The sequence below is a fragment of the Geotrypetes seraphini genome, chromosome 4 (assembly GCF_902459505.1).
Source record: "Geotrypetes seraphini chromosome 4, aGeoSer1.1, whole genome shotgun sequence".
In the NCBI taxonomy this organism is placed as follows: Eukaryota; Metazoa; Chordata; class Amphibia; order Gymnophiona; family Dermophiidae; genus Geotrypetes; species Geotrypetes seraphini.
Genome location: NC_047087.1, coordinates 174,151,148 through 174,166,736, shown reverse-complemented (window position 1 = coordinate 174,166,736; position 15,589 = coordinate 174,151,148). Strand labels below are relative to the sequence as shown.

Below are 15,589 nucleotides of genomic sequence, written 5' to 3'. Positions count from 1 at the left end.
CAGTGAGATCCAAGTCTCCTGGTATAGTCCCTTTGCTTTTGTCTTCTTTGGGAATATTCCAGTAGTATAGCTTTTGAAGCAGTGGCAAATTATTTTCAGGAAATTTCAACACTGATTGTAAGAAGGAATTAAATAGGTCTCTTGGAGTTTGAAATTTGGATACCGGAAAGTTCAACAATCTAAGATTTAAATTTCTATTTGCATATTCCAAATTTTCCGTTTTTCTAACAAGCAAAGACTTTTCCTTCAAATATAAATTCATGGAAGCCTTCCCTTCTGACATTGATTTTTCCAGGTTATCCATTTTATTGGACTGCTTTAGGAGTTTCTCTTCCAAAGTTTTTACTTGCAAATTAGTACTCTGTATTGAAGAAAAAAATTGGGAGCATACCTTATGTATTGATTCAAGTCCACTCCAGATTGCTTCCATGTTGATAACTTCAGGTCTTACTAGAGGAGGGAGCAAAGATATTCCGAGAATTACCCCAATAGCTCTCTGCTCCTCCATCCCTGCTTCCTCGCAGGTAGCTGCTCCTCCATTCTTCAGGCCACTTTTTAGACGCGTTTTTGTTGTTTGTTTTTTTGGATTTTGAGCCCCATGTCACTACTTAGCCTCATGGTCATTTAGAAGACTATTTGTAAACCATGTTAGATATTTTAAGCAGGTTTTTAGCATACATATTCTTAATGCAGAGATCAAAAGCAATTAATGCATCTTAATAGTGAGTGCTCATCAGCTCCTGTATTAAACACCTAATTTGGAATTTTAAATTATGGGCATGAAGAGCAATTTGCATTTAGCACAAATGTTGTTAATATGTATTATCTGCTAATGTGGCAGATAACACAGAGCAGTTAACTATACCTAAAGAGTTGTAGTTAATTGCATTCCACATTAGCAGCTATTTTGTTAACATGTATCAATGAACATTGCTCCATTTACTTCCCCCAGTTACTAGAAATGCTCTCAACAATTTCCATGGAGGTTTTGCAGTTATTGTGGGTCAACTTTTGCTGTAAATACATGTTAAGTGGAAAACATTAATGCAATTTAATAAATAGGTACCTTAATTTTGTTATTATAAAAAAGAACTGTTGATAAAAAAATATTATGCTTTATTTAAGTTTTATTTTCAATTATACTGAAATACTTCCCCTTCAGTTTCTGGGTTTTTTAAAAATTTTAATTTTGTGCTCTGTCTTTTCTATCAAAAAGACTTCCCTGTTACGGTAATAATTGTTGTTTTTCTGTGTAGGTTATAGAACCAAATATCTGTGAAGGAGGGGAAACCATTGCTAGCATTCCAGTGAAGATATCTGTGCAGTCAGTGTGTACAAAATACAAAATCTTGCCATCTTCAGGCATCAACTTTGGGGCAATGATATTGGGTTCCCGCAAGATCTGTACGTTTACCATAGAAAATCAAGGCAAGCTTGAATTTAAATTTTCCATCTCTAAGCCGGTGACTGAAGTTGCTAATCAGAACATCAAGAAAAGGTAAGAAAGAAGATGGCTAGATCACTACTATCAGTGGTGACTCAGTTTTTTGTGATTTACTATCAAAGCAATAATATAATCACTTAAAATGGCTTTTATAAAATTAGTTCTTCAAGGACAAACAGAACATCATATGCTATCCTCTATGCAATTGTATTCCCTTCCCCTTCAGCCCTATCTTCTCTCAAGTAATTACCCTCTCCTATCAATGAGACGTAACTAATACTACTTTTTCTACCTTTGGGCATCTTAAATTGTAAATCTCCTTGAACCAATATTGGATAACTGTGATCCAGAAATTCAGAATTTATTAGATTAGATATGACACATATGAGTGATGTCATCTGATGGATCCCGGCATGGATGCTACCCAGCATTCTAGTAATTTCTGAAGCTTTTGGCAACGCCATACCACACATGAACGGTGCTTTCCTACCAGACGTGAGCACGCAGGACCATCAGTCTTTGTAGGCTTACAATCTAAACAGACAAACGGGATATAATGAATACCAACCACTTTTAAGAAGTGGCATTCCACCCTCCTTTGTTTTCTCCTTGCCCTTTTACCACCCTTTTTTATTTATTTTATCTTGATGTATTTTACTCTTGCCCAACCCTTGATCCTCTTCTTTCTGTGCATTTATGTCTTTATCTATTGAACTTTTTTTTTTTTTTTTAACCTTCTTTTAAATTTTTTTAGCATTGTAAACTGTCTAGGTACAAGTTGATAGACGGTATATCAAATATAGAATAAACTTGGATGTCATGGATATAGTTAAGGGAAATGGTTAATCTGCAGGCTGGGTTGGAGGACAATTGGGAGTAGGGTTATCCTAGAACAAGCAGGCAGCATATTCACACATGTGGGTGATATCATCCATGGAGTCCCGGTAACAGACAGCTTTAAAAGTGCATTGCCACTTTAAGAACTTGAGAAAGTTTGAGAATTGCCCACACTGCGCATGCGCAAGTGCCTTCCCGCCCGATGCCTGCTCGCAACTTCTCAGTTCTTAGTTTTCCGCAGAGCTAAGAAGTTGTGTTTTTTGAAGGTTGTTCAAATTTCTGCCTTTTACCTTCCCGCTCATGTGTCCTTTTTTTTTCTTCTTGTTTTCATCAGTTTACTTTCTTTTCTAGTTTAACTCTTCCAAAAATTTTTTAAAAAGCTGAGGACATGTTTTTCCTTGCTGTTCTCTCCCCACCGAGGCCTCTTCATTTTCCTCGGCCATTGAGTTCAATTTGGCTGAGGTGGTTTTTCCGTCAATATTCCGGCTGCTAACCAGTTTTAAAAAGTGTTGCAGGTGCCAATGGCAGATTTCCATCACTGACCCATGTAGTTGATGCTTACAGTGCCTTGACCTGGAACACTGTGTTGAATCCTGCGCGTAGTATTCTACCCTGCAAATACATACCATCGAGTTGAAAGCTCCAGCAAGAAAAGTTGTTTGGCACAGACATGGACACCAAGAAGACGTCCGTTTTCCACATCAAAAGCATCCACTTCAACATCGGCATCAGGAGACATCGCTCCATCTGGTAAACCAGCTAAAAAAATTCCAGCTTCCCAACAGGTCTCGCAGGTCAACCTTGCATCGAGGCCCTTGATGCCGACCAAGCAACGACCACTCTTGCATCTGGTCTCTCTTCTATCAAGGTGTGCATCCTCTTCAAGGTCACCCTCTCTGAGGCCAGACACGGCACTGATGGTACCAGCAGAACACCCAAAAGTACTGGTGCTCTCATACTGTGAAAAGCTCTAAGCGCTTTTCCAAGTCAGTGACATGTTCAAACTCCTTACTCTGACACAGACTCAATCAGTATCGGCCCAGCCTGAGCATAAGACCACTAGGTCCTGTGGTATCAATACTGGATCTCCAGTACAGCATCTCCCAGAGTTTTCACCAAGTGCCTAGTAGTGGTGGCAGCAGCTCTTCGCAGTCATTGTCTCCAAGTTTTTCCATACTTGGAAGACTGGCTTATCTCAGGGGGTTATTGTAGCAACCTAACGGACTATTTGGTTCTTCCAACATTTGGGGTTCGAAAAACTTTCCAAAATCCTAGCTACAACCCTTGACAAACCTACAGTTCATTGGAGCTGTACTGGACACTGTGCAACTCAGAACATTCCTTCCTCAATGTCAGGATATTCTCGTACAACTTTGTCACAAACTGTTGACCCTCACTCACTCTCAGCAAGACACATGATGGTTCTCTTGGGTCACATGGCATCCACAGTTCATGTGACTCCTTTTGCCAGACTTCACCTCAGAATTCCTCTCTGGACCCTGGCTTCTCAATGGCAACAGGCTTGCGATCCTCTCTCTCAGCAAATTACACTGACTCCTTCGTTCAAACAGTCTCTCCACTGGTGGATGCTGTCTTCCAATCTCTCCAGAGGTTTGCTGTTTCAAACGCCCCCTCATCAGAAGGTCCTTAAGACAGATTCTTCGACCTACGCTTGAGGAGCTCATCTCGATGGTCTCCGTACTCAAGGGCATTGGTCCAACACAGATCGTTGGAACCATATAAATCTGTTGGAACTCGGAGCGATTTTCAGTGTTCTCAAAGCTTTTCAACATCTTCTTCAAGATCAAGTAGTCCTCATTCGTACAGACAATCAAGTAGCCATGTACTATGTCAACAAGCAGGGAGTAACAGGATCTCTTCCCCTGTGCGAGGAAGCTCAGAAGGTTTGGAGTTGGGCAATTCTTCATAACACCTTTCTGAAAGCTGTATACGTTCAAGGAGAGAAAAACTTTCTGGCGGACAAATTGAGTCGTCTTCTACAGCCTCACGAATGGGCACTCAATTTGTTGCCTCTTCATCACATTTTTTCTCGGTGGGGAACCCCTCAAATTGATCTCTTTGTGTCTCCCCACAACAACAAACTGCCTCAGTTTTGCTCCAGAATATATTCTCCTCACCGCCTTGAGGCAGATGCTTTTCTTCTGGAATGGACAAACCAATTTATGTATGCATTTTCTCAGTTCCCTCTCATTCTCAAGACACTCATCAAACTCAAACAAGAACACGCCACCATGATTCTGATAGCTCCTCGGTGGCCCAGGCAGCCTTGGCCACCGAGGAGCTTCTCCCTTCTATTTCAACTCAGCAGCAGGGAGCCACTCCTTCTACCAGTTTGTCTGTCTCTGCTTAAACAGAGTCAGGATTCTCTACTTCATCCCAACCTACAGTCTCTGCATCTGACAGCTTGGTACCTTTCAATGTAACTGCCAATCTACAGTTCTCTCAATCTGTCAAGGACATTTTAGAGGCTTCCAGGAAGCCTACCACTAGGCAATGTTATAACCAGAAATTGACTAGGTTTTCTGCTTGGTGCGCTCTTCATCACAAGGAGCCTCAATCTACCTCCTTGTCTTCAGTTCTGGATTACCTGTTTCATTTATCTCAATCAGGCCTCAAATCAACATCCATTAGAGTCCATCTCAGTGCAATTGCGGCTTTTCATCAGCCGTTGGAGGGGAAACCTTTATCTGCTCATCCTTTAGTTTCCAGATTTATGAAAGGACTTTTCAATTCCAAGTTTCCAAGTTTATTAGTTTTTGATATCCCGACCATAAAACAAATATCTGGCCGGTTAACAATATAATTTAAAAGAGGGAGTAAAAAGAGAAAAATGTATAAAATATTTAAGTGGGACATAAATGACAAAAACCAGACAAACTTGACTGTGAGGATAGTAAGGAAGGAGGGGAAAAAGTTACATTTAATAAGAAGAAAAGGGAAGAGTGGGTAGGGAAAAAACGTGAAGGTGAGGGCATGTTGTAGTAGTAATTGCTTGCAAGAGGAGAGAAAATAGAGATAAAAGAGAAGAGGAAGAAGATAGATAGTAGAAAATCTAGGTTAGGTTAAAAGCGTCATGAAATAAGAAAGTCTTTAGACAGGATTTAAATTTAGCAAGTTGTTGTTCGTCGCGGAGGTATTGTGGCATGGAATTCCATAATGTAGGGGCAGTTACAGCAAAATTTGTTTTACGAGTATAATAGAAATCTTTTAGAGGGGGGATGAAAAGAAGTTTTTGATCAGAGGATCTTAGAGTGCGGGAGGAGCATTGAGGTATCAGTAGTTTGTCAAGGAATGAAGGTTGATGAGATTGTTTAATTTTAAAGCAGAGTAAGATGATTTTATAGGTGATACGGTGGGTGATAGGGAGCCAGTGAGCTTCTTTTAAGAGTGGAGTAACATGGTCAAATCGGCCTTTTTTATAAATAAGTTTTATTGCAGTGTTTTGTAGTAATTGAAGGCGACGTAATTCTTTTTGGGGAAGGCCATTGAGAAGGGAGTTACAATAATCTAAGTGGAAGATTACTAAAGAATGAGTCAGGACAGTAATAGAATCAGTGTCCAGGATAGAAATTAGAGATCGAATAATGCGCATTTTGAAGAAGCAGACTTTAACGATTGAACTGATATGATCATGGTAAGTAAGATCTCTATCAATAATAACACCTAAAAGTTTAATTTTACTTTCCATGGGAAGTGGAATAGATTTAATAGAGATAGTTCCTAATAGAGATTCAGAAGTTTTAATTGGAAGAAGGAGACCACGGGATTTCTCGATGTTGAGAGAAAGCTTGTTTGTGTAGAGCCAATCATATATTTTATCTAATTTATTGTTTATGTCTTTTATTTCTGAGATGTTGGTGGTGTTGATTGAATGAAGGAGTTGTATATCGTCTGCGTATGCAAAAATCATAAATCCTATTGATTGTGCTAATGTAAGAAGGGGGGAAAGAAAAATATTAAATAGCAGAGGGGATAAAATTGACCCTTGAGGGACTCCGAAAGTTTGTGGTAGGTTTGGCGAAGTTTCGTTTTTAAGGTGGACTTTAGAGCAGCGTTTGTGAAAGTAAGATATAAACCAAGAAAGTGCAGAGCCAGTAATCCCGCAGTCTTTAAGTCTTGTAATAAGAAGAGGGTGGTCAATAGTATCAAAGGCTGCGGATAAGTCAAGAGAAATTAGGATAGCAGATTTTTGATGATCATGGTAGTATTGTATAGTGGAAGTAAGGCCTAATAAAGATAGTTCAGTAGAGTGTAAAGAGCGAAAGCCTGTTTGGCAGGGATGTAATGCATGGGTTTTTTCAAGAAATTCTGTCAGTTGGGAATGAATGATTTTTTTTGTAAGTTTGGAGATTAGAGGTAAATTAGAAATAGGACGATAATTTATGGGGAGAGAGGAGTCTAGGTTATGTTGTTTGAGCTTTGGAAATATAAGAGCTGTTTTCCAAGAGGGTGGTACTAAGCTATCAGAAATAGACTTTGAAATCATTTCCCAGATGAATGGGCCAAAAAATGAATAGAATTTTTTAAGAAGTATAGGAGGAATGCTCTCTAGGGGATTATTGGGGGAGTTTAAAGATTGTAGAATGGGAAATAATTGAGTTAGAGATGGCATTTTGAAATTAGAATAAGAGCTGAAAGGTAGTTGAGTAGGATCATTAAGGGTTTGAATAGAAGCGGTTGGTGATGAAGGTCCAAGATGAGATCTAATGTCTTTAATTTTAGTGTCAAAGAATAGAGATAATTCATTTGCAGATGGTAGAGTTGAAATAGGTAGGTTTTGGTTTTTTTTGGAATATTTTGAAAGTGATTGAGCTAGGCTAAAGAGTGTAGAAGAGTTACGAGTGATAGAGATAAGTTTGGAAAAGTATTCTTTTTTTGTTTGTTGTATAGTTGTTTTATAGTGGATGGCTTTTTCTTTAAAAAGAGTGAGAAAGCTGTTGAGACGTATTTTGCGCCATTTGTTTTCTGTCGATCGAAGTTGTCGACGGAGAAGAGCCAGTTGTTCATTGTACCAGGGTTGATGTAGTTTTTTTGAATATTGATTAGAAAGTGGTTTTTTTATAGTTTCTATTTTAGGTGCCAGAGAGTCTAGCAATGATTTTGTGGATGTTTCCCAGAGAGAAGATTGTTCGGTGATAGAAAGAGAGGAAAAATCTTTAATATTTAGGTTAAAGGAGGTCTGAATAGTAGATAGAGTTATGTTATTAAGATTGCGGGTGTTTAAATTATTTTTTTTTTTGCTGTTGAACACGAATGGGGTGAGTTGGAGTATCTAGTTGCCAGGTAATTAAAATGTGGTCTGACCAAGGTATTGAATGGTATTGAAATTTTTGAAAGAGCTGAATGTTAGAGGTTGGACAGAAAATATTATCAAGAGTATTACCAGCAGAATGAGTAGGCATAGAGATGAGGGGAGATAGTGATAGATCAGAAGTCAAGGTTAGAAGTTCAGAAGTATTGTAATGATTAGGGGAATTGAAATGGATGTTAAAATCTCCAAGAATTATGGAGTCAGGATAAGTGATATTAAAATCTGATATAGAAGAGATGAGAGCAGAGAGTGAGTTTTTAGATACAGGAGGGGGGAGGTAAGTAAGAAGAAAGTTAAGAGGAGAGGAAAGTTTTATAGAGAAATGAAGAGTTTCAATTGGGGCAGTAGAAAATAGAGAAGGGGTATTAGACTGAAGAGGAATTGAAGAGTGATAGATAACAGCTAAACCACCTCCTTTTTTGTTTAAGCGAGGTTGGAAGTCAAACCACCTCCAGTGGTTTGGGATCTTAATGTGGTTCTTGCTAAGTTGATGAGCCTCCGTTTGAACCAATGTCTTCGGCTCATCTCAAATATCTCACTTGGAAAGTGGTCTTTCTCATTGCTCTTATGTCTACAAGCTTTAGTAGCAGACTCACCTTTCACGATATTCCATCATGACAAGTTGGTCCTCTGTACTCACCCTAAATTCTTACCAAAAGTAGTTTCAGAATTTCATCTCAATTAATCCATTGTACTTCCAGTGTTTTTTCCAAAGCCTCATTCTCACCCTGGAGAAACAGCTCTTCATACTCTAGACTGCAAGCGTGCTTTGGTTTTCTACTTACAAAGGATTAAGCCACAGAGATCTTCTCCTCAACTTTTTGTCTCCTTCGATCCAACCAAGTTGGGACACCCAGTTTCCAAGAGAACCATCTCCAACTGGTTTGCTGCTTGCATCTCTTTCTGCTATGCTCAGGCTGGTCTACATCTAGAGGGTCGTGTCACAGCCCATAAATGTTAGAGCCATGGCCTCATCTGTAGCTTTCCTTAGATCTACTCCTATTGAGGAAATCTGCAACGCTGCCACTTGGTCCTCGGTTCATATATTCACCTGTCATTATTGTCTGGATTCTTTTTCCAGACTGGCCACGTTGGCCAAGCAGTATTGTAACTTTTGATGGAGTGAAAAATCGATCCACTCATACCCGTTCTACTCCACTCAGGATTTTGTAGACTTCAATCATATCTCCACTCAGCCTTCTCTTTTCCAAGCTGAAGAGCCCTAACCTTTTTAGTCTTTCCTCATATGAGAGGAGTTCCATCCCCTTTACCATCTTGGTCGCTCTTCTTTGAACCTTCTCTAGTGCCGCTATATCTTTTTTGCGTTAAGGAGACCAGAATTAAACGCAATACTCAGGTGAGGTTGCACCATGGAGCGATATAGGGGCATTATAATATCTTTGACTTGTTAGCCATCCCTCTTAAAATAATTTCTAACATCTTCTTTGCTTTTTTGGCTGCTGCCGCACATTGGGCGGAAGGTTTCATCGTATTGTCTACAATGACACCCAGATCCCTTTCTTGGGCGCTAACTCCCAAGATGTGGACCCTAGCATCCGGAAATTGTGATTTGGGTTATTCTTCCCAATAAGCACCATTTGGCATTTGTCCACGTTAAATTTCATCTGCCACTTGGACATCCAGTCTTTCAATTTCCTATGGTCTGCCTGCAATTTTTCACAATCCGCATGCGTTTTAACAACTTTGAACAGTTTAGTCATCTCAAATTTAATCACCTCACACGTCATTCCAATTTTCAGATCACTCCACTGTTTACTCTTCTCCATTGAGAAAAGTGACCATTTAACCCTACCCTCTTTTTCTATCCGATAACCAATTCCTAATCCACAACTGAACTTTGCCTCCTATCTCATGGCTCTTTAATTTTCTTAGGAGCCTGTCGTGACAGAGAAATTTAAATATCTATGTTGTATAAAAAATACACGATTCAAGTCTCTTTCAGCTGAAACGAAACTCCAGAGTGAAAGGGTATAAGATGAAGTTGAGGTGCTTGCTCTGGATTGGTAGCATGGAATGTTGCTACTATTTGGGTTTTTGCCAGGTACTAGTGACCTTGATTAACCAATGTGAAGATGGGCTACTGGGCTAGATGGACCAATGCATTAGTTTTTGTAACCTTCTTTTCTAATGTAGTAGTATTGTAAACTGTTTAATACTTGCGTACAAGCAGTATATCAAATGTAATAAATCCAATCCATTGATCTGACCCAATAAGTCTATTCTTATGATAAGCTCAGGAATAATCTAAGGGAATACTTTTTTACAGAAAGGGTGTTAGATGCATGGAATAGTCTCACAATAGAGGTGGTGGAGATAAAGACTGTCTAAATTCAAGAAAGTTTGGGAGAGGCACATGGGATCTCTTAGGGAGAGAATAGAATGGATGCTACAGATCGGAAAACTGAATGAACTTATCTGCCGTCATGTTTCTAAGTGCTGGAAAAGTTCAGGATAGCATGAGACTTGAGTGTCTGAAGACTGAAACTAGTTTTTTTCAAATCACAGAGTAAGCCTTAATGTAGTATAACTAAAAGCCAGTTAGTCTTACCTGTGTGGTAAGTAAATTAATAGAAATGCTTTTAAAATAGAACACAGTGAAGTTTCTGGAACCCAGTGGATTGCAGGACCCAATACAGCATGATGGTTTTAGAGGCAGGTCTTGTCAGACAAATCTGAGTCATTCTTTTGATTGGATGACCAGAAATCTGAATCAAGGGAAAGCGGTAGATGTCATATTAATTGATTTTACACATTTTGTCCATATAGGGAAGCCTGACCTCTAATACTAGAGCCTTCAGGGGCCATTTTGGATCCCAGAGACTCACAAGGCAGGAGTAAGTGGGCTTTGCTTCTGTCCCACTAGATACCAGGATACCCCAGTAAATCTGAGGACTGTGTTGGGAGGATGTGTTCCCAGACTGATTTGGGGGGGGTCTAGAATCCCCAGAGAGCGAAGAGGAAGGCTGCCACCTTTTGGCCTTGTGCCCTCACTGGTGATATTTACTGTTAGTGCTGGAAAAGGGCTGGTCACATCAGAAGAGTGGGGGCAGGTAAGGTGTTGGCAGAATATGTAAAAGGTGTGGGAGCGAAAACCTTGGGATTTAGAGTTGCTTCTTAAGCCTTGGGGCAAGTCTAAATACCAAAGTCTGGGTTTTCTACTACAGACAGGGTACAGATAATATAAGATGATAATGCTCATACCTAATGATGTATAGTAAAAACTACATATCTATGTTCTATATAATTGCCTTTTGGAAAGTTTTTAATAAATTTATATTTTTTTCAGTTATCCAAGGCCTAGATTTGATTGATATTGTTGAGTGGTCAATTCATTTTATTTTGTAGCGCTCCTCCTACCATGAAGCACATGGCATCACGTGAAGGATCAAGCTCCAGTAAATCTGTTCAACCTGGCAAAGGCAAGCGTGGTGAATCACAGAAAGATTCAAACATATTTGCTCAGGTATGTATAGAGATTAGATTTTACATTTAAAGCAGCTTTGTTAGGTAAATTTAACCAATGTTGTCAAGTTGTGATTTTAGAATTGTGATGCAAAAGGTAGATTGTAATGCCCTATATTTGGGGATGGCTGCTTCTTGTTGCAAAGCACTACAGGTGATTCAGAATGCTACCATGCGATAGCTCCTTGTGACCCTGAGCAAGTCACTTAATCCTCCACTGCCCCAGGTATTTTAGATAGATTGTGATCTCACCAGGATAGATAAGGAAAATGCTTGAGTACCTGATTTGTAACTCATTCTGAGCTCCTTGGAAGGATGGGCTAAATAAATAGATCTAGATCTAGAATTTTGGGAGCAGCTAGATTTGAACATGCTGCTTCATTTGTTGAAGCTATTACATTGGCTACCAGTAGAATCGCACATCTTGTTCAATGCTCTGGTGTTTATCAGGACATTTATTTAGGAACACCTTGATATTTGTCCCAAGTTTTGGCTTTATATCACCCTTGCCATTCCCTGAGATCTGAAACCGGTATTCTGTTTTCTGTTGATGAGTTGTTACAGACAAGTTATTAGACACTAGGATCCAAAATGGCTGCTGTTAGCTTGCTCCAGTAAAGATGCCATTGATTGTCAGCCTTAACTCGGAAATTATGGCAAAAAGACAGGGAAAGAATGCTCGTGGTGCCTCCCGGCGACCGATAGCTCCCTCGGTTACAATCAATGACCTTCTTCGGCATCTACAGCAGGAACAAGGAGCGTCGGTGACTAGCCCGCTTGGAATGCCGCCGGGGAGTAGTGCGGTGGCAAAAACCTCAGGACTTGATGTTATCCTAAGCCCCGACATAAGGACGCCACCTCTCCAGCCGCTGCCACATGTAGCCAACTCTCCGCGGGATCAGAGAGTCCCCGAAGAGGAAGCACTCATCTCAAGAGGCTAGTATGTTGGAGGGCTTGCTGAGGGGATACAAGACTTCATTGAGGTAAACCAAAGCTTAAAACAACCTCTCCCCACACAAGCATATCTTTTTTTCAGCTATTAAACCCCCAGAAGTCACCCTTGAAGCATTATGGGATTTGGTGGTAAATTTGGGTAACTCCTTAAATCCCCAAATTAAAAATTTGGACAGAGAAATTAAAGAACAGAAAGGAGAAATAAATTTCCTAAAACAAGATATATCCTTGTACAGAAGATAGACAATGAACTAACATCAGTTAAAAATCAATATTTGCTGGTTAAAGACAATATAATTATGCAGAGAAAATTGGAAGCTCTAGAGAATAATAGTCGAGTTAATAATTTGAGGATTATAAATTTTCCTAAGCTCTTATCAATTTCCCCCCGAGAAATGGTGAAGCGATATTTTATGGAAATCTTACAAATTCCTGAAAGTTCTCTACCCCATCTTACAAGGGTATACTATCTTCCTATTAAATCCCAAGTGGAGAAAAAAGAACAGGTTGGGGAATCTCAGGATGAACCATTGGACATTTCAGCTATACTGGAACAATCGGATAGAGAAGTGGCTATTTCAGCCACCCTCTTGATGTCTTTGGCTTTGGCTCCAGACAAGGATTGGATCTTAAAACTTTTCTTCAAAAACAGATCCAAGGACTTCCTGGGATACCATATCCAGATATTTCCTGATGTCTCCAGTGAGACTCAAAAAAGAAGAAGAGAATTCTTAATGTTGAAACCTGGAGTGACTCAAATAGGGGGTCTTTTCTTTTTAAGATATGTTGGAATGCCCCACAAAGGAAACACACACACGCAGTCTTAGAGTTGAGAGGAGGCGCTGCCAGGGGCTAGCTCCAAGTCCCTTTTTATTATGCTTCTAAGCTAATGACATCATAGTAACTCCCTCGTTTACACATTTCATGATTGGTGGGTACAAAGTTACATGATTTTACATTGGTGGATACAAAGAAAGATACATGCTTATACATCGTGATCACCTTCCCTTTACCTCGTGATCATCCTCCAACTCAGCACTTAGACAAGGGCCTGATTAACACATGGACAGAGCCTGAGTCTTTGCACATATTCAAAGCCTGTGCAATGCCTGTCAGCTGATGTCCTTTCCAAATAATGACAGCTCAAATAAGATAAGCATGTGACAGTCTAAAGGTAATAATGCATGCTCCTTAGCTTTAAGCTGTATGCAAAGTCTGATTGTTGCCCATATAAGGGATAAGGGTAAACCTGTGTCAGGTTAATATGTGACAAAGGTCTTGTGACAAGATGCTAGCATTTTCCTTTACTTAGAATGGCTGCATGGCAAGAAGGGAGAGGGAATGAGAATAATTCTTTCACAGGGGCTCATAATTCTTTCACAGGGGCGGTGAAATCAGTGTGCCAATCTTGCCCTGTTTCAGAATGGCATCCCTACAGAGATATCCATGCAAATGTGTAGTCAGATACCATTCTTTAAAATATGTTTTTACTGACCCATTGATAAGTTTTCTCTCAATGAAACCGTCTTGAGAATGGAACAATAACTGTGCCTAATAATAAGGATTACTTCTCTGTGCTGCAGTAGTTAAACGGCTTTCTTAGATAAAAACATGTGAGTTTAATCTCTCTACTCTTTAAGTTTTGGATCCGAGATTGGAGGACTAGTGTGTGATCAATTGAATTTACCTCATGTGTTTTATTGTAGTAATTTGAAGTATCTTTCAAGTTTTGAAAGTTAATTTAAGTTATTATGGTTTGATTACACTTTTCTGTACAAGATGTTTATGCTTGGCAATTGTTTAAAAATTCCATAAATAAATAAATAAATAATAATAAAAAAGTTATCAGACACTAATCCACAGCTATCTCAGTGGCAGATCCTGTCCTTTGAAACAAATTACCTGGTCATTTACTGAAGAGCAGTGGATTACAATAGTTTAAGACTTTTTAAAAAATACATTTATGAACACTTTTATGATAGGTGGATATAATTCAGGAAGGTTTTTTTGTGTTGTATATAATATATATGGATTGTTTTGATATACAGAAGTATATGTAAGCCCTCTTGTTATATGGGGTGATAGACAGTTGCCTAAACCCTGCCCAGATGATGGCAGAAGGAATACATAAATAATTTATTTGTCAGAACCAGTGCCAGGACCAACTATGAAGCCTGGGGAGAGGAGGGGGGTGTCTAGCAAGCTAGTATCACTGTCCATTCTACTCACATGATAAGGTAGACCATACCAGATAATAAACTCCAAAAACTTGAACTTTACTTTCTCTCAATAATAGAAGCAGTGTCAATAACATTTCCAACCTATAAACAATTTCTCCTTACTCCTCTGAACCAGAAAAATTGTGACAAAAATAAAAATGCAGATGGTCTTTCCTATAAAATACTCCTACTAACATTCAAAAAACCCCGCAAAACTCTTATCAACCAGCCTTCATTGACAAATTCCTGATCCCATATACTTCCGCCAGGACACTTCGATCCAATAACCCAAACCTGCTCACCATTTCATCAATATGTGAACTATTCTATGATACAACTTGCAAATCCATTTTCTCGGTTACTGCACCCTCTGTGGAATGCCCTCCCATTGCATTTCCATCTAGGAAACTCTTTAGAAAAATTTAAGTCTAAACTCAAGACTTCTTTTTAAAGATGACTACAGTCTCTGATCTCATCTCTTTCAATTAATTCTCACATAGTTCATTGAAGTGTTCTGGAAAAAACACTTTTTTCGAAGCGAGCCCTATGTATCTCCCCTCCTTCCACTCTCCTCCCTTATTTTTATTTTCTATCTCAATGTTTTTATTAACTTACCTGTTTCCTACTACCCCAACTTTCATGTACGTCGGTCTGTTCATTTTCCCTTTTTATTTTTTTTAATCTTTACTTTTAACTTATGTCATATCTATATATTAAAACGTTTTTCTTTAAAATTTCATTCTATTGTAAACCGTTTAGATACCTGTTAAACTGTATATCAAAAATAAAGAAACTAGAAACTTGAACTTGATGGTAAAAACACAGTTCTCAAGTTAAATGCACAGTTCTTAAACAACACAGTTCATATCAGATGGTAAATGCTGTTCATAAAAATGTAAACCTTTATGTTGGAATCTTGTATCGGTAACTTTTGCAGAAATTAATATTCTTTCTTCCTTCTGCCAAAGCTGTAGCTCCCGTAGGAGTATAATATGGACTACCTGGCTAGTAATGCTGCACAAACCTTGAAGCTCTCCTTAAACTCCATTGAAACTCCACAGGGTGAGAAGGATCCCCACACCTTCCCACTATAGCAAGCCAAAACTGGATTTCAGGCCTGATACTTGCCCCAGTCTCTAATTCCTTGCTCTTGAAGCAAGTGCCTATAATGTCTAACCTGGTGGTATAGCCAGGCTGAATCTATAATTCTCTCAGGTGTTCAGCTTCAGGTAAAGGCAAATAAAGGGGCTTTCCTTCAGCAGGTATGGTCTGTGGCAGGAGAGATTCTAAACACAAATTTGACACCAAAGAGCAGAGCTC

At 39.1% G+C, this 15,589-nt stretch overlaps 1 protein-coding gene across 6 annotated transcripts in view; it reads left to right on the top strand.

Annotated features, from left to right (window-relative positions):
- Positions 1–15,589, top strand: part of HYDIN (HYDIN axonemal central pair apparatus protein) — a 1,718,235-nt gene that overhangs the window by 1,291,667 nt on the left and 410,979 nt on the right. For all 6 annotated transcript variants that reach the window (XM_033943280.1, XM_033943278.1, XM_033943277.1 and 3 more), the window contains 2 exons: positions 1,257–1,498; positions 10,980–11,097. In XM_033943280.1, the coding sequence (XP_033799171.1) occupies positions 1,257–1,498; positions 10,980–11,097 (360 nt within the window). The remainder of the gene's footprint in view (positions 1–1,256; positions 1,499–10,979; positions 11,098–15,589) is intronic.